The sequence below is a fragment of the Heptranchias perlo genome, chromosome 11, assembly GCF_035084215.1.
Source record: "Heptranchias perlo isolate sHepPer1 chromosome 11, sHepPer1.hap1, whole genome shotgun sequence".
Classification (NCBI taxonomy): domain Eukaryota; kingdom Metazoa; phylum Chordata; class Chondrichthyes; order Hexanchiformes; family Hexanchidae; genus Heptranchias; species Heptranchias perlo.
The window spans coordinates 39122794-39141990 of record NC_090335.1 but is presented as its reverse complement, the minus strand read 5'-3'; the positions used below and the strand labels follow the sequence as shown (position 1 = coordinate 39141990).

Genomic DNA, 19197 nt, shown 5'->3' with positions numbered 1-19197 from the left:
TTCCATTAATAAAAGTACTGCTGTCTTTGCTCGATGGCAGCAGACTGAATATGGGTATACAGTTGAGCTAAAGGCAAACACAGCGTTTTGAAAAGATGCTGTTAAATTCTCAGATTTGTCCTGATACATTTATCATTCTTGATTAATGATGTGATATCATGTTTCTTTCCAACTGAATGTTGCCAGTGCTGTATATCTCATAAAACCAACATTTACTCTAATATGTTAACATAACATCCTTACAGGAATAAAGGCCTTTACAGTTTTACAAATCTAAAGGTTTTTGTATGAATATACCTCATTTGATTGCATGAAGAAAAAATATAAAATACCATCAATGTATTATAAGGTGCAATGTCTCTGCTTTGATTTCAATTAATCATATGGGCATGGGTTGTACCATAACTTACCATTGATTACATTGAGAGAATTAGCAACAGTGGTAGAAAACTCATGTAACATCTTGGTCCATTAACCTGCTCTACAGTCATAGCTGTAAATAGTTTGTCAGTTTAGTCAGTTGCTTGATACAGGAATTCAGTGTTAAACAAATAATCTAATTTATAGTTGGGGGTAGTATTTTATTCACACCTTCTTAAAAAGGTTGTGAGTGCTTCATGCTGCTGACCCAACATTCAGAGTCAGGTGGAGACTATCAATTCTACTCATTACAACCATAATTGGTGGCAGGGGAGGAACAGGAGGGCTGATTACCCTGATTAGACATTCCCAGGACGGAGCAGTGCTCACAGGTAGCGAAGGTTGGGAAGTCATGGGTCCACGGTGCCTGATTTTCTGTCCATTAATTTAAAATGGTCAGAAAATCAGACACTGGAGGCCACTAATTTTCCAACCAGTGGTCTGTGAGCCCATTCCACATTGGCAGCAACTGAATGGGGAATCAGCTCTGTGACAAGCAGAGTCAAAGGGTTGATTCTCCATGATGTAGTAGGTATAGCAAGTTTATTATTTCCCAGCAAGGTAGACCAGTTTAAAAAAATGTTTTACATTACAATTTCATGGTCTTATTTGTTAAAAACACTTGTGTTACCTATTACTCTGTATACAAGGCTGTAGCAGTATGGTATTCTTATTTTCTTGGGAAGGTGGAATAAGAGATAGCATAAACTTTTGTTAGAATATCAAAATTAGAAATGAGTCAATTTAGAAATTGCTTAATTACATTAATGAATTACAGTTTTAAGTTGTATTAAACAATAAAAGTTCGCAACTAGCAATGGGGCCACATTTGTAAAGTAATACCCCGTGGGAAGCTTAGTTCTTTGTTATTTCTTTAACGTTGGGGGCTGAAATATTATTTCTGAATATCTTTATTTCTAAGATTTGCAACTTATTCTTTGGTTTTTAATTGTGGCACATGTGCATAATTAAAGTTACAACTGTAAAACTGTCACAGAAAATTCTCGGTAGAGTTACACTGTATGACACAAATCCATGATATTGTACTAAAGACATGATGCCTTTGTGTTGAATTTTTTTTTAGAATCCAAAATCTTAATCAATATATCCAAGCAGAGATTTGCACAATGTTTAAAGTAGAGTGTCACTGCTGTAATTTTTAGAAGTCAAGTCATTATGACAATGGAAAACTCAGATCTAGGATTAATAGGAATCTAGGGCACAATTTGAAAATATTTTTCTTTCAAACTTCCATTACTTTCAGCTGTACTGAAAACAGACAGCAGTTATTCCTTTACATTAGACAAATGAGATAAGGGATGAAGCTTTTCAACGTCGATGGGGTCATAAAACGTGTGGTAGAGGATCGGCCGCCCGTGATACACCACGCCTCATTTTCTTTTCCATTGAAGTCAATAGAAAGGAAAGTCGGGCGGGGTGTATAACGGTGGTCTATCCGTTACCAACTGTTTTATGGCCCTGTTGAAGTTGAAGGTTTCGCCCAAGGTTTCAGAAATTTATTTGAGATCAGTGTACTGTGCAGTATTAACTCTTAACTTGGTGAATAAAGCAGAGTTAAATACAGTTAGAATGTCCAAAATGATTTGTTTTAACCATAAGATCACTTAACAAGCTTTAAAGTATGCAGATTCATTCAGAAATTAATTACAATTTGAAGGTAAAATAGAGTGGAAAACTGATTTTTGAAGAGTTACGCTAATAAATTTAACGAACAGTTCTTATTCAGCATTAGTGATAAAATTAGTCTTAGTCAACAATCCGCAGTGATATGGTCATTGGGATTGCTGATAATTTATTCCAAATTAGAGCTATTAGGATTAAGATTATTTGCACAAATTATAAATTGACCTACTGTAAAATAATAATTAATATCAGCCAAACTGCAAGGATTTTAAGTCCAATACTCCAATGTAACAACAACACCACCAACTTGCATTTATATAGCGCCTTTAACGTAGTAACACATCCCACAGGAGCATTATTAAACAAAATTTGACATGCCACTTAGGTTACATTGTTTTGTTTATTGTAATTTTATAAATATCTTTAGACATTTCAGGATAGAAATAAATATTGGTAATGTTATTTTGCAAATGATTAATGAGCTCATACCAAATACCTACATTGACTATTTTAATGGAGGTGTTAACCAGTTTAAAATAGACCTCTATTAAAATAACGGAGAAGGGAATTTAGCAAGAGCAGGTTACGCATTTATAAATCACCAACAGTAATTTGTACCCTATACTTTTAAATTGTAGTTTTCCATCACAGCAGAGAGAAAATAACGCTTTTGGTACTGATGTATTCGTGAATATTCATTAAGCATGCTTTCTAACTGTAGCAACCACTGGTAAACCTGGAATTGTAACTACTTGGTTACCATATATCAACATTAAAAATTATCTGTTTAATTATCTGTTTGTGTTAATGCTGTTAATGGTATAGTCAATGTTTGCATTGAGTGCAATGCTTAAAAGTATGTTGTTGACCATAATTCATGTAGTTTTATATTTAAGAAAAAAAAATCAAAATATTTTTCAATTGATAGACTGAAATTAAACAGGGACATTTAATTTAAGCCAGATATGCACACTTAGCATTTTAAGTTATGAAAGATTTAAGTTTTTAAAAAATTGAATTTTGCACTGAAAATAGCTACAATACTATTAACCTATATATTCTCCCTGCTGCAATGGAAGCATTTTAATAATGCTAATAGATTACCCTTTTAAATAAATGCCTCTTGTTTCAAGTATTTTGTTCCCATGTAAAACCTTGAAAAGGATAAATGGCAACTTGCACCCTTGTCATGCTAATGCTATTCTGTACTCAGTTTGCACATCAGTTGACCAATACTTTAAATTTTTTTTCTCCCTTCTTTAAAGAAAGTTCCTCTGGTTCTGTTTGACATTTCCTCAGATAGTTTCAACACAGAATCCAAAAATATCACAGGGAGTAGGAACTTTAGGTGCAAACTTGAATGCTATTACTCCACAACATAGCAAGTTATAACACTTACTACCCCACTGGCCTATTTAACAACGTCTTCTTTAAAATGCACTTGGATCTACCTCCCCCTTCAAAAATACCTACTGTTCTCCCGCACAAAATGGGGTTTTGTAAGATTGTTCACATATTTATTATAGTTTAGCTTCAGTGCCCTGATACAAGTTATTTAAAAGCACTGATCCACATTGTTCATGTGACAGATACTACATAGGTAACACGAACCAACTAAAAATTGTTCAGTAGCTTTTAAAAGAAAGAATCAAATTTAGATTGATAAACTAGGGTAAAATTCCACAAATTATCAGGTTAGTTTCAAGAGTAAACAATGCAAAGTTATGTGTACAACCCAAAACTATAGAGAAAATATAATTTCCATCATAAAATGGATTGATGATATAAAATATGCCAATAAGACATGCAATAAACCATATCAAAAATAAAGTACCTAATAACTAATTGCTCACAATTCTTAAAATGCATGTTCATTTTTTTTACTGATATTCATTGCCTCCAAGGTTCAGAATTTTAAGTCTCCAAAAATGTAAAACAAAATACCTAAGCAGGTATTTTGGAGTGTGCTGTACATACACAGTGGGTTGTGCATACAGAAGACTAATTTTTACATTTCACAATTTCTGAACTGTTGAACTTCAGTAATCTAATACTGTCTTGTTAGTACACATTCCTATGTCTGACTGATGGGATCACTGAATAAAAAAGACAAATACTGCGGAAACCAAGAGTCACTGTGAACGCAGCGGGCTGGTGATACGCAAGTGATTTAAAGTGATTGCATTAAATATTGCAAGGCAGATCTATTTTGTAATAAAATGTAAATGTGTACTATTGTATAAACAAATACTGCATCGCAAAGTTAAGCTTGGTTAAATACTCCTTCTACAGGACACTATTCCAGTAAAACAGCCTAATATCATATAACAGGCTTCCACTTGTTGTGGCTAATGCCTAGCTTAAAGCCATAGCCACCTTTCCTTTCATATTTGCACCGTAAAATCTCAAGATCTAAACCTGTACTCCATAATGTTAAGCCAACAGGACTTCTTATAAGACCCATTTGCCTCTAAAAGATTAAGTAAAATTGTTGCCACATTTTTTTGTAGAACTCAATCGTCAGTCAGTCAAAATACTGAAACAGTGAATTATTACACCAACTGAAAGATTTTCAAAAAACAAAATGCCAACCAAGCTGTTTTCTACTTTTCTCAGATTACAGTTATTCAAGCTTGATGTTAGCACTCATTTTAAAAGACAAAAACAGCATATAACTTTGGTGTAATACTGCAACCACCTAACAATTAATAGAATATTCACAATCACAAGAAATGTGGTCATGATTTATCCAGACTCAAATGAAACAGCCATAATAGTTAACAAAATATTTACTTTATCGCATAGCTAAGATGTTTAAAAGTGAAATTTTGTGAAGCAGTGAAAAAATGCCGGAGAAAAACAAATAAAAAAATGAGCATTATTTTTATATATGCACGAAAGATACAGCACTCTTACTTTCAGTCTGCCAAACTATGACATTAAAAAGGAGTCTAGTCATCAGCACTTCTTTTATTTCTTATATGACTAGCTAAAACAGCCTGTTGATATTCTTTTTAAGTGTTGATAACATCATTGGTGAAACTGGCTGGGAGAAATAGTCAACCCATAATGACAGGGAGCTAACACGACATTGTAGAGGGAGTCATCAATCTAGGATGCACCACCAATTATTTCATTACAACTGTATTCCTTAATTCAGCTCACTTGCACAGTCAGATTTAATAACTCTCTACCTCCCCGAGCCAGTTTCCTTTTTGAGATCATCAAAACTCAACATTTAAATGAAAAAACATTCAAAACAAATCAACAGATATACTCAACTGACATAAGGTTGTTAAATTTTTTTTTAAAAAAAGGTATAAAATGGTAAACTCTCTCAAGTGGGTGAAAATAGTTTTGATGGGTGGAGATCAAACTAAAGGGCAAAGAAAATGAAATTTGCAACAAAATGCAAGATGTAAGCGATTTAAAAAAAGGTTATAGAAAATGCAAAATTATGGAGACAAGAGATAATAGATTAAATGAGAATGTGTCCATTTATTACCTAATTTGAAAAATAAATGCAGGGACTTTTATGTAATGGATAAGTGTGAAAAGATTTAGGTGCGTCTGTATATTAAACTTAGATTATCTATGACTAAACGAGCTGAGTGCTTTAACCTTCATTAAACAGGATATATTACAGACATCAAATGAGATATGTAATATAGGAATATATAGGAAGCGATATGGTGTTTCAGAGTAAATGGGTTATGATAAAAGATTGTATGATAAGAAGCATATTTCACTGTGCATAGAAGTACTTCAGCATGTACCTACAGGTAAGAACTTGCAGATAATACTGATGCAGTGCAGACCAGTCTAACAGGCTGGCATCAAAACAGTAGACTGGTTAATAGAAAATGCACAATGTAAAAAGTTTTTTTTTAAAAAAAACATGCTTGCCTATAGACAAAATTGTGATAAATTTGTAGTCAGATGGATACATATGTAAGCAGCTCTAAGTATCTGATCCTAAAATATCCTAAAATGAACAAAAAGTTAGAGGTGGCATGATTATGAGGCCTGATCAATTGCAGAATTTAAAAAAGAGCAACAAAACAAGCTTAGAATTCACTCTTGTGTTGCAACCATCTTGGTTGATGGCCCCTATAAAATGTCATTCATATGGTAATGATTTAAAGCTAATATATGCAATATAATGTATGCTTCCAGCTAAAATTGTGCGCATATGAAAAATTTCAAGTATTTGTATCACTCTTGTTAAGATACATAAAATACACAAAACTCTTACACTGCATCATTCCTCTGCAGTGGTTCATTCTTAAAATTTAAAGTAAGGATAAAAGATTTGAACAAGATATCTTATTGATCAAGACCTTCTCCTCTCAAACTTTATTCATAGTGCACAACTGAAGCTGTTCTCAACTTCATATTCATTATAATGACTGACTGACTGATTTGAGGGCACAGCAATAGGTGCACCGTGAAACTCTTATTATGTCTATGGCAACAGAAAATTAATCAAAATATTGTAATATTGATTGGAATAATTATCATTGACAGTCTGAAGATAAAATAAAAGACAAAAAAGGAGCAGCAATCAAAATGACAGCATGTCAAACAGACCACATTGATTATACGCTAATTTTGAATGTTATCAACCACACATGGTGGGGAAAAAAAAACTTCCTTCAATTCAGCTCATCTGTCTGGAAGAGATCTTACATCCTTAACAGTCTTCTGAATATTAGTGGCAGTGTACGCAAAAGTTCCAAAAAGCCTCGCCTCTGCTCAAATACTGTTGTAAAAAAAAATGCACATCCATGTAGTAAACTTTACCGGAACCATCTGCAATTAGAAAAAAACTCACTGCGCTTTTCCTCATATTGAAATAACATTGAGTTGTTTGCACATTTGAGAAATAAATTCTTGTACCTAACTGCAGTTGCACGGATGCTGCATTATATATTAAACCTTTTAATTTTCAAAATGAAACCCCTCTGTGTAAGTGACCTGTCCACAGCAGGTAAATAATAAATATCTGCCAGTGTCATTACAACCACTATACATACAAAGTCATCTTCGGTAAAAGGCAAATTTCGTGACCATAATAACACAGAAATGTCAGTACATACCAAGTATTGTACTTCAAAAGATGTTGCATACCACAGTTTACCGGACTTCATGCTGTGTAATGATCTCAAAGAAAATTTCCACCTTAGATAATGCAACACTGGATTAGATCTGTTGAGATAGTAGGCCTTTGTAGTGTTCAACACGCTAGCAATAAACGAGAGCTGAATGAGAGGAAAAAATCTTGAGGCCTGTAGTGGTCATCCAGCCAGTGGAGCACACACAGTAACAGGCATTAAGGCCACCATCCTGAAGAATTCTTTAACATCTTGCTGCTGGTAATAATATGCCAGCGTTTTTTGTTTAAAAATTTCTGTTATTTTTTTTAAATTAATTCCAAATTTGTTCTTAAAGTAGTTCCTTAACCATCAGAAACGTGTATTCTCATATGGTCGTTGAACTGTTCGATTTGGTCGAACTTGGCTGGGCAGACAGAGCAGACATATGTAGTCACCTCAGAGCAGCCAGTGCCATGGAGTGCCATGTGCCTCTCCAGTAGGGTCTTGTGGGAGAACTTCTTTTTGCAGACGTAGCACTCGTAGGACTTCTCACCACGGTGAAGCCGCATGTGGACGTTGAGGGAGCTCTTTTGGGTGAAACGCTTGTTGCAGATACTGCACTGATAGGCTCTCACACCAGTGTGTGTCACCATGTGTTTAATCAGATAATCCTTCAGTGAAAAAGATCGCCAACAAATGCTGCACTGATGTGGCTTCTCCCCTATAGGACATTCAACAACAAAGACGGCAAAAGTTAATCATTTTCAAAGGCTTTAGGTGGCAGTTTCTCATTTTGATTTACAGCACTGAGATATAGGGAGCTACTTCATGATGCTAATCTATATTTGAGTTACATAATGTGACATAAATTTCTTCGAGCAGCATCACAAATAAAACTGATAATTTAAAAAAAATTAACTTCTTTGTCAGCATTACGGTTTTACAAACTGCCATGTTGGGTTGGGGGGCGGGGAAGGGGGGAAATAGGAATGTGCAAATATTGCTACTATGCAAACCAAAAACACTATGGCGATAAAACTGGTGTTTGGCGATCGCGAATCAGCAATGGAAACAAAAATCGGTGGAGATGGGGTGAGCCATTGGCTACGCCACTTGAGGTCCCTGATTTGCCATTATGCTCACTGGTGTATTCAAATTACATTACCAGCAAATTTTAAAAGTAATTTTTCAATGGGAGGATTATGGTACGAAACGGCAAAATTAATGGTGTACGTTGCTGTTCCAGAAAATTCCGGGCAATTATGTCCGTGTGAGCAAACTGAATTAACATACACAGTTGAAACAACAAAATAGCTAAAGGATCCTGGATTAATGATTATGTTTGCAAAGGTATTAATTCAGATCTGATGCACCATCAGACTGCGAAATTCTTCATAGCCAGATGAAATTATCATTATTCACTATTGAAACAAAAGTACCAGGAATTAACAGAAATGGGCAGCAAAGAACAAATGAATATCGAAAGGTTAACTCTTTCTTTCTCCGCAGATGCTGACTGACGGAGTATTTCCAGCATTTTCTGTTTTTATTTCAGATTTCCAGCATCCGCAATATTTTGCTTTTGAAACGAATGTCAATGCTGATCATAATCAAAAAATGTCATTTAACCACCATAAAATAATTCTGGGCTCTATCACAAGAAGGCAGGCAATGAGTTTTGCCATTTATCATCTAAAAACTGAATGCTGAAATCTAAAATGCTGGAAAAGCAAAGCAAAGCTAGGTCCATCAGCATCTGAAGAGAGAAAAGACAGACATTTTGAGCGTAGGCCCTTCCATGAGAACTGGAAAAATGATAGAAGAGCCCCATTCTAGAACTAACCCAAACAGTCTGTTCCGAAAAGGGCCTCTCCTGCCTTTATCTTTCCAGTTATGATGAAGGACTGCCGCCCAAAAAATGCCTACCTGTCTTCTTATCTCAGATGCTGATAGACCTACTTTGTATTTCCAGTATTTTCTGTTTTTACTGAAAAAGTGAGTTACCTACATTTGATCTGGTCATCTTCATTCTTTCCAATGTAATTTGTTCTCTACAACTGATCCAGTGACATTACAGTCCAACTCACCCCTCCCCAGCCAAGGATTCTGGAATTATTGCAGTATGTTGCATAATTTTCCCCTACAAAGCATTATGACCCATAAGAGGAGGACACAGAGCACAGTCATGCCATGGCATAGAAAAAGGATAGCAGTGATGAGGGAGAATCTACAGATCCCCAATGTAGCAAACTGCATTTTTATATCAAGCAGTCATACCGGGTGCCTTCTCAAAATTTTTTAGAATTTCCACAACAAACCCATCCCTCCTCAGGTGACTCTGGTCTTTGAAAATATCAAAGACTCTCAGTTCCCTGATCTGTTCCTCACATACGAACTCTTACCATCTTAAAGTCTGATCTACCTGTACCATGACATTCCAAGCCTCAGCACAATATACAATTACAAAGTAATCCTTTTATTCAAATGTGTTGTGAATGCTGTCAGCATAATTTTGTGACTTTTCCCCTTGTGCCAATTTCCATGTCACATGACCTCTAATCTCATACCGCTCCTTTATGATTTCATAATTGAAGGAGCAGGTATGTTGGCTGGTTGCAGGCTATCACTGAAAGCGTGTTGAAAATCTGGTAGCAGTACGCCTATGGACTGTGGGCTCAGAAGTTTGCAGTGAGGCAGCCATGTCAATGACTATTGTGCCGGCCACTTCCTGAATGCAGCTTAATTGTCTCTTGTGCGTGCGTGCATGCATGTGTTCAGGGTTGGTGTCAATGGGAGAGCTAACCATCTGACCCTTGACAATGAATCACAGGAGGATAACTCTCAGTGCACACTAATCTATCTGAGGGTAGAACAGTGGGCATCTGACATTGGCAAATTCTTGCTTTACGGTAGGTTGAAGCATGTTGAGGCTAGCTTACAGCATTTTGCAGGTTGACCTCCAATGCCTCCATAGAAGTAGTTTGAGATGCTGCTATGTCAAACCTCTGCACAATAGATGCCAGAGATGCTGTCACAAACTTCACAGAAGTCTGCAGCATAGACAACCTTCCCTCCATGGTTGAACAGATGACGGTAGTGGATTCCTCCACACTGCTCCCAAGACCTTGCAATGTATTTTGCACAGAGACATGGGATGTAATCGATCTTTTCCTCAGATAGGATTCTCCATTTAAAAGCAGAATTTGTAAAGTCTGAATACCCAAGTGGTGTAGCAGGGTCATGTAATATGCTGGATCTCCACCTAGCAGGTGCCTGGTCTTAGGTAACCAACACCACTTACTCCATTTCTGTAAAAGAGGGCAAAGTGCCAACATTTAGAGTATGGAAGTGCACTGCATATGAAGTTACATTGCACAGTATTTATAATTATGTGACCACAGTCAATATGCCACTGGGATGTAGTTGTGCTATACTACTTGACACGAGCACAATGCATGAGGGTACCAGCCATGAGCCATGTAATGGCCTCAAACATCAGCATCCTGCATGTGCTCTATGATCTCCCTTCCAATGATATGCTGGGTGACCTCTGTGATCATATTCAGAGGTCAATGATTCTATGGTCCTCCCTCAATGCGTATCTTTTCCTCTTACTGAATACCATCTTGTCCTGCAAATAGAAGAGGAGTCATGAGAGAGGGCAAAAAAGATGAGAAAACAGTAACAATTTCAGGGGGCTGCACAGCATTCTAATATAGTATGTGCATGGCCAGGACTATGGTGGATAAAGTGGTTCATTTTGGGAGGTGTCTTCCTGTACATGTAGTTCAAGCAAATGTAGTTGTGAGTAGATTCTTTCACAAACTTTACTCCTGTTGTTGGATCCATAGTACAGACTTGTCTGCACCAGCAGTGCAGAGGACGGGCTGCACTGGATTTTGTGATGGGAGTCCTCTAATTTGAATAGGCCACTGCTACATAAAAAGCTTCCTCAAAGAGCTTGGTCAGGAGCACACTTGGCTGAGGATATAAAATCCTGTGCATGTAGCTCAAGCAAATGTAATTGAGACTAGATTCTTTCACAAACTTTACTCTTGCTGTTTAAGGAATTCTTTCAGTATTCCACTGAGTTTCTGCCAGCAGTGCAATGGTTAATGTCACAATATTACTCTGCATACTGGTATGTAACTATTGGAGGACATAGCACTAACCTTGGTTGGTTTCTTCAAGCATTTATTTTTCTTCCTTACGTCCCCCCATGTCCTGGAGGTTCTGGACACAGCATTCACCAATTGAACTATTGATTACCAGGCCTGGTGAACTTGGTGCTTCTGGGTGAACAGGCTGGTGCCAGTTATGCTTTTGGGTTTTTACATTAGATATACTATTTTGGTTTGGTGTTAATGACCACTCCTGTACAGAGATTTCACATTACTGCAAACCAGAGTGTGCCGTTATCTCCCCAATAACTAGGTAAATATAGTGAGACCCCAGGATTGAATAAGAAGCCCCAACCACAGTATTCCGGCTTACTGGAATATATCATGCCGACACGTAATCTCCTTGTCTTTGGTAGGCAGATGTGTTCTAGCTGACAGCAGCTCAGGATATAAATCAACAGAAAAATTTATTTAACATAAACAGGTAAGTGGAGAGTATAAAAGGTATACTTACAGTAGTTAAAACCTGAACTATTCTCCTTGAAATATCAAAACAACAAAGATGCTTCTCCTGTGCTACCTCTCAACATAAGATTGCTCCTTGAAACACAGTCACTCACTTCAGATTTGATGAAACACTACCACAAAGTTACTGATGTAACTTGAGCGCCATGCAGGCCTCAAACTGACTGACTTTATCGCAGTTGGCAATCACCAAATGCCACTTATATTCTTTGATGACATATTGAGAGAGTCCATTAAAAATTGAATCTCTCACAGTTACATTAGATTGACTGCCATTTGCAGAACTCTGACAACTTTTGTGGATCTGGACCTCCTCTGAGTCGTAACAGCTGGATCATTTAAACATATTAACGTAATCAAGCACTACTACTAAATGAGTTGCCATATAAGTACAGTGACAACTCTTAACCTATCTGTATTGTACAAGATGTCATGAAATGCTTCTAAGGAATAACAGCCAAGAAATTCGAGTTTGCCCAAAATTGGGGATCAATCCCTGCTTCTGAATGGATAGGCATGAGGCACACGTGATATTGGGCTTTGGGCCTCAATTACATTGCACCAGCAAGCTGCAGACACTTAGTAGGCATTCCCAGGCAGGCTGCCGCTGAAGAGGAGTCGAAGATTGGGCTGCTGTGACACCAGCCACATCCCTCAGATAAGGTGCTAAAGGGGACTGGGAAGGGGACGATTGGGTTGGATGTGTAGCGGGGACCGGGAGGGAAGATAGCAGTGATCAGGAAGGTTGGGTAGCGGTTGGCGGCAATCGGGAGAGCAAAGGCCGGGATCGGGGAGCAATGACAAGTTGGGGGTTGGGGGGGTGCAGGCCGGCGGAGAAAAGACAGATGTAGAGATTGTTATAGGGGGTAGGGGAGCAATGGCTGGCAGCAGGTGGGAGGAGCACTCCAGCTCTTCTCAGCTCCACATTCAGGTAAGTATATTTTAAACCTTGTTGGTTGCGGTCTGCAGCAGTCCCATTAAGGACCACGCCAGCTGCTTCAGGGAAAACCAATACTGCAGAGGCGGCTTCAAGCAGGTATTAAGCCTCTTATTTGAATATGTAAAGGGCGTAATGCCTGGACATCTATTTTTTTTTTGTTAATACCAATATGGCAGGTGGCGCACTTCCGGCTCACAATGAGCGTGCGCTTCCTGCTCACTACATTGGAGATTTAAGAGGTCGTTTAGCGCCCGAAAAACAGGCCATGGAAATACTTACTTCATGGCTTTGCTGCTCTTGTCCTTCTCAGTGGTAAAATCACAAAGTTTCAGGCCACCGTCTAGGTGACCATTTTTGCATCCCAGACTGTGGTGTATATTTGTGTAGCTTGCAGAAAGGACCACCAGAAACCAATATTAACCAATAAAACAGACATTGGGCCTCTTGAATATCTAAATTAGGAGCCTACGACTGTTAAAGGACCCCTTTCACAAATTGGTCACCTCATGAGCGGGACAGGTGCCGGGTCTGCTCCACTCAGGATTCTTCAGCAGCCCCCGTAGCTGCCAACCAAAGGTACGTTTATAAAAAGGTACGTTTATACATTTTTTGGTCAAAAACACCTTCCTACACCAGGAGTCACGATCACGCCTGTAGCCTGCTTCAAACTTCCTCCCGAGACTTACCTGAGGGTCACTGCAGATGAGGTAGGCAGCCCGAAATTGGTTTCTCCCGTGGATCGAGCTGCAGGAGGTGGTCTTATTTGGGACTAAAAGCCATTGTTCTGTAAAAGTATAGGTGAAAACTGCATGGGAGGGAGACTGAGTCAATACCATCATCCACAAGCCTCGCACCGTGCTACAAATGAGGAAGAAGTATGTTGGTAGGTGAAGGATGTGTGCTCCTTACTTTTGCACACATTAATTGTGGGATCAAGTCTGCCACAAACCTAAGACGGGAGCTACTACACTTGCTATGTGGTACCATTTAAAGCACTGCACACAACCATAGCCCCTTTGCATACACTGCTTCATTGTACCAATGGTGGATGGCACATTTTTCTCACAGGTAGGGGTGGCAGCTAAGGAAAAGCCACCAGAAACTCCTTTATTGTTAAGGAGCTTCTCAGTATGATAAACAGCCACTGATACAGACATTCACTCTGGTCTCCGAGGAATCATTCCCTCAGTGTTTCTTCTTCTACAACTCACACAGGAACTATAGACTGCTGTGTAATGAAGGCATCATGGCGGCTTCCTGGGTAATGGCCACTGACTATGCATAATTTTTTTTTTGAAGTAAGTATTTCCATGGCTTAGCTGCTCTTGTCCTTCTCAGTGGTAAAGATCACAGGGAAGGAGGTGCTATCGAAGTAACCTTTGCAATTTGCTGCAGTGCATCCTGTAGATCGTACATACTGCAATAACTCTAATCTCTCCTCTGGCATTCAGCTCTTGCGCTGGTGATGGTTATGAGGTCCAGTGTTAGGGGCACCGATCAAGTGAGCTCCTCTATCCTGGATGGTTTTGATCTTCTTGGTGTTGTTACTGATGCACCAGGCGCGTGGTGAGTATTCCATCACACTCCTGACTTGAGCCTTCTAAATCATGGACAGGCTTTGATGGATCAGGAGGTGAGCTACTTATTGCAGGGTGTCCAGCCACAGTATTGATATGGCTAATCCAGTTAAGATTCAATGTTGATCCCAAAGATGTTGATGGTGGGGGACTTGGCAATGGTGGTGCTCATAAAAATCAAGAGGAGATGGCCAGGCTTTCTCTTGTTCAAGATGGTCATTATCTGACATTTATGTGGCACAAATGTTACCTGCCACTTGTTAACCCAACTCTAGATGTTATTCAACTCCTGCTGTAGGCTGGCATAGGCTGCTTCATTATTGGAGAAGTCGCAAATGGAGCTGAACACTATAGAATTGTCAGCAAAAAGCCTGACAACTGACCAGAGGGAAAGAAAAGATGAAGCAGCTGAAGATCATTGAGACAAAGGTGCTTCTCGAAGGAACCCCTGCAGTGATGTTCTGGGGCTATGATAACTGGCCGCTAACAAACACAACTCTCTTTCTTTGTACCAGTTATGGCTCTAGCCATTAGCAGGTCTTCCCTTCAAACCCCCCCCCCCCCACTGACCTCAGTTTTGCTAGGGTGCCTTGGTGCCATACTCGGTTGAATGCTGCCTTGCTGTCGAGGGCAACTACTCTCACCTCTCCTCTGGCATTCAGCTCTTGTGTCCATGTCTGGATGAAGGGTGAGGTCTGGTGCAGCCTGGTTCTGGTGGAAGCAGAATTGTTATTGGTGAGTAGTTGTCACATGACAGCACTATGAATTACTCAGTTTTTCACTTGGAAGGAGGCCGATAAGGTGGCAATTGCCCAGATTAGATTTATCCTATATTTTTTTGTGGATAGGACATACCTGGGCAATCTTTCACATTGTCAGGTAGATGCCAGTGCCATAGCTGGACTGGAGCAGTTTGGCTAGGGAGGTAGCTCGCTCTGGTGCACAGGTCTTCAGCACTATAGCCAAGATGTTGTCAGGGCCCATAGCCTTTGCTGTGTCCAATGCACTCAGCTGCTTCTAAGGTAGAGTAAACCGAATTGGCTGGATGCTGGCATCTGTGATGGTGGAGACCTCAGGAAGAGGCCAAGTAGGATCATCCACTTGGCACCTTTGGCTGAAGACACTTGCAAATGTTATAGCCTCGTCTCTTGCACTCACAATCTGGGCTCCACTACAGATGGGGATGCTTCCTCCTTTTGTTAGCTGCCTGGTTGCCCATCTCCATTCTTGATTAGTTGTGGTTGGGCTACAGTGCTTTGCTTTGATCTGCTGGTTGTGGGACTAGTTAGGCCTGTCTGTAACTTGCTGCTTTTGTTGTTTAGCATACATGTCGCCCTGTGTAGCAGCTTCACCAGGTTCATAAATCATTCTAATTTATGCCTGGTGCTGTTCCTGCCATGCCCTTCTGCACTCCCATTGAATGAGGGTCCATTTCCTAGCTTGATAGGAATCGAGGAGTGAGGGAAGTACCGGGTTATGAGGTTACAGATTGTGCTGGTATACAATTTTGCAGCTGCTGATTGCCCACAGCGCTTCATGAATAACAAGTTTTGGGCTGGTAGATCTGTCCTTAGACTGTCCTATTTAGCACGGTGATAGTGTCATGCTACACGATAGGGGATGACCTCATGTTGGAGGCGGGACTGAATTCATAAGGACTTTGTGATGCTCACCTCCACCAATGCTATCATGGATAGATGGAAAACGCCAGTCGTAGTGAAAGAACTCAAGAGAAGTTAAGTTCAAGGCTCCAACCAAATAAATGTTGGAAATAAACTAAGATTGGAAATAAACTAAGATTGGCCAGAGTTCACAGCTTTAAAGGCTGACTCCTCGTGAGTGGAGGTACCTGTACAAAGCCATCATTATCTTCAAGGAAGCATTTCATGACATTATGTGCAAGCTCTAATGCCTGGCATGGGCTAAGGTTATATCTATCTATTTCTAACACAGAAAATATTTTACGTATATCATGCACTTCCTGCGCTTAGATCACATTACGCTCTTTTCGTCACATCTGGTGAGGATTAAGTTTCCCATATATTTAAAGAAAAACTTGCATTTGTATAGCGCCTTACATGACTTCACTATGTCCCAAAACGCTTTACAGCCAATAAAGTACTTTTGAATGAAGTCACTATTGTAATGTAGGAAACGCGGCAGCCAATTTTCACACAGCAAGGTCCCACAAACAGCAAGTGATAATGACCAGATAATCTGTTTTAGGTGTTGGTTGCGGGACAAATATTGGCCAGGACATGAGGGAGAACTCCCCTGCTCTTTTTCGAAATAGTGCCATGGGATCTTTTACGTTCATCTGAGAGGGCAGATGGGGCTTCGGTTTAATGTCTCATCTGAAAGACAGCAGCTTCGACAATGCAACAGTCCCTCAGTACTGCGCTGGAGTGTCAGCCTAGATTTTGTGATCAAGTCTCTGGAGTGGGAACCCATGTCTTTCTCACACAGTGGTGAGTGTGTTACCCACGGAACCACGGTAGTCCACATAGTTCCCAAGATTTGTGTCTTTAAGGTAGGTGGCACTGTGGCACCATCTTCATGTTGATCTTTTCCCCCCCGGCATCGTTCCCTCCCCTCGTCACCCAAAAATCCAGCCTCCAAGCCCAATCCCTACCTCTCCTCCCCCAAGCCTGCAACAGCAGCCTTAAAATAATGTGTTCTCCGTCAAACACACTACTCAAAAATGCCATCTCCAAGTCTAATCCCTTCCCCACAACAACAGCGTGTATTTATACAGCGCCTTTGATGTCGTAAAACATCCCCAGGTGCATCCTCTGGCTGCCACTTTAAGGAATGATAATACAACCTCCAGGCCCCATACCTCCCCCTACCTGTGGCAAGAAAATGTGGCCTCTGGGGCTGATCCCTCTTCCTACTCTCCAAATGCCACCTGAAAATAACTCACCATCTGAAAGAAAAAAAGAGAACACAAAAAAAGACAAACAAAAAGAAACAGACAGAAAAGATAAAATAACAGGGAGAAGGCAAAAGAGAGACAAAGAGGTATAAGAGGGAGGCAGAGATAAACAGAAAAAAATGAGAGCACGAGAGAGAGAACCAAAAGATGGAAGAGACGGAAGCAGTAAAGAACAGTGAGACCAGAAAGACTGGGGAAGGAACAGAGGAACAGGAGTAGGCCATTCAGCCCCTCGAGACTGTTCCGCCATTCAAAGAGATCATGGCTGATCTGCATCCTAACTCAATCCACCTGCCTTGGCTCTATATCCCTTAATACCCTTAGCTAGCAAAAATCTATCGATCTCAGATTTAAAATGATTAATTGAGCTAGCATCTACTGCTTTTTGTGGAAGGGAGTTCCACACTTCTACCACCAGTTGTGTGAAAAAGTGTTTCCTAACTTCTCTCCTGAATGGCCTGGCTCTGATTTTAAGGTTATGTCCCCTTGTTCTAGATTCCTCCACCAGCGGAAAAAGTTTCTATCTACTCTGTCAATTCTTTCAAAATCTTAAAAACCTAATCAAATCACTCCAGAAGAGATAGAAAATATTAGCAACACAAAAATGGGAAAATAGAGATTATATCTTCTGACTTGTGTGTGTGATATTTTATATATATATATATATTTATATATATATATATATATATATATATATATATATATATGTGTATACACACAATCAGGAGAGAGGTGGTGAATGAGAGAGTGAAAGAGTGAGTTTTTGACCAAGTCATAGTGAATTGCAAGTGGCCAATAAAACTGCAGCTGACACTAAGAGAAAAAAGGCCAGAACTTTTGTCTATGTCTATGGGTACAGCTCTTATGAATTAGGGAATGAATGCTGAAATTTGAACTCAGAGAGTACAACATTCCTAAAAGGTACATTGGCACAGTAATTCTCTTCCAATTGAGTTATTCTAAAAGGTACTTGAAGAAGTAGTGAAAGATACTTATTATTTGAGCTTACCTTTAACTGGTACTTCAGCTGTGATCCCTCCCCCAGGAGGACAAAGGAATCCAGGCAATTTCAACAATCTCTAAAAGTACTTCTGGCCTTATATGCGAGCCAAATCAGGTTAATCAATCTAGTTAAGCTTCTGGTTAATAGTATCGTAGTAGGTACAGCACAGAAGGAAGCTATTCGTCCAATCGTGCCTGTGCCGGCTCTTTGAACGAGCTATCCAATTAGTCCCACTCCCCCGCTCTTTCCCCATAGCCCTGTAAACTTTTCCCCTTCAAAATCGTGTTTGACTAACTTGATTGAGTTCTTTGATTAAGTAACGGACAGGGTTTATGAGAGTAGTGCAGTTGATGTGTATATGGACTTCCAAAAGGCATTTGATAAAGTACTACATAATCGACTTGTTAGCAAAACTGAAGCCCATGGGATTAAAGGGACAGTGGCAGCGTGGATACAAAATTGGCTGGGGACAGAAAGCAGAGAGTAGTGATGAACGGTTGTTTTTCAGACTGGAGGGAAGTAAACTGTGGCGTTTCCCAGCGGTCAGTATTAGGACCACTGCTCTTTTTGATATATATTAATGACATGGACTTGGGTATAGAGGGTATAATTGCAGATGACACGAAATTCGGAAATGTAGTAAACAATGTGGAGGATAGTAACAGAATACAAGAGGACATAGACAGACTGGTGAAATGGGCAGAGACATGGCAGATGAAATTTAATGCAGAGAAGTGTGAGGTGATGCATTTTGGTAGGAAGAATGAGGAGAGGCAATATAAACTAAATGGTATGATTTTAAAGGGGGTGCACATACACAAATCTTTGAAGGTAGCAGAACAAGTTGAGAAGGCTGTTAAAAAAGCATATGGGATCCTGGGCTTTGTTGGTAGAGGCATAGAGTACAAAAGCAAGGAAGTTAAACCTTTATAAAAC

At 39.5% G+C, this 19197-nt stretch overlaps 1 protein-coding gene across 1 annotated transcript in view; it reads right to left on the bottom strand.

Moving 5' to 3' along the window:
• Window positions 1–6968: 6968 nt before the first annotated feature.
• The window catches only part of LOC137326937 (zinc finger and BTB domain-containing protein 20-like), a 57038-nt gene continuing 44809 nt past the window's right edge, over window positions 6969–19197 (bottom strand). The window contains exon 7 of the mRNA XM_067992313.1: window positions 6969–7881. Within this exon, the coding sequence (XP_067848414.1) occupies window positions 7523–7881 (359 nt within the window). The 3' untranslated portion in view covers window positions 6969–7522. The remainder of the gene's footprint in view (window positions 7882–19197) is intronic.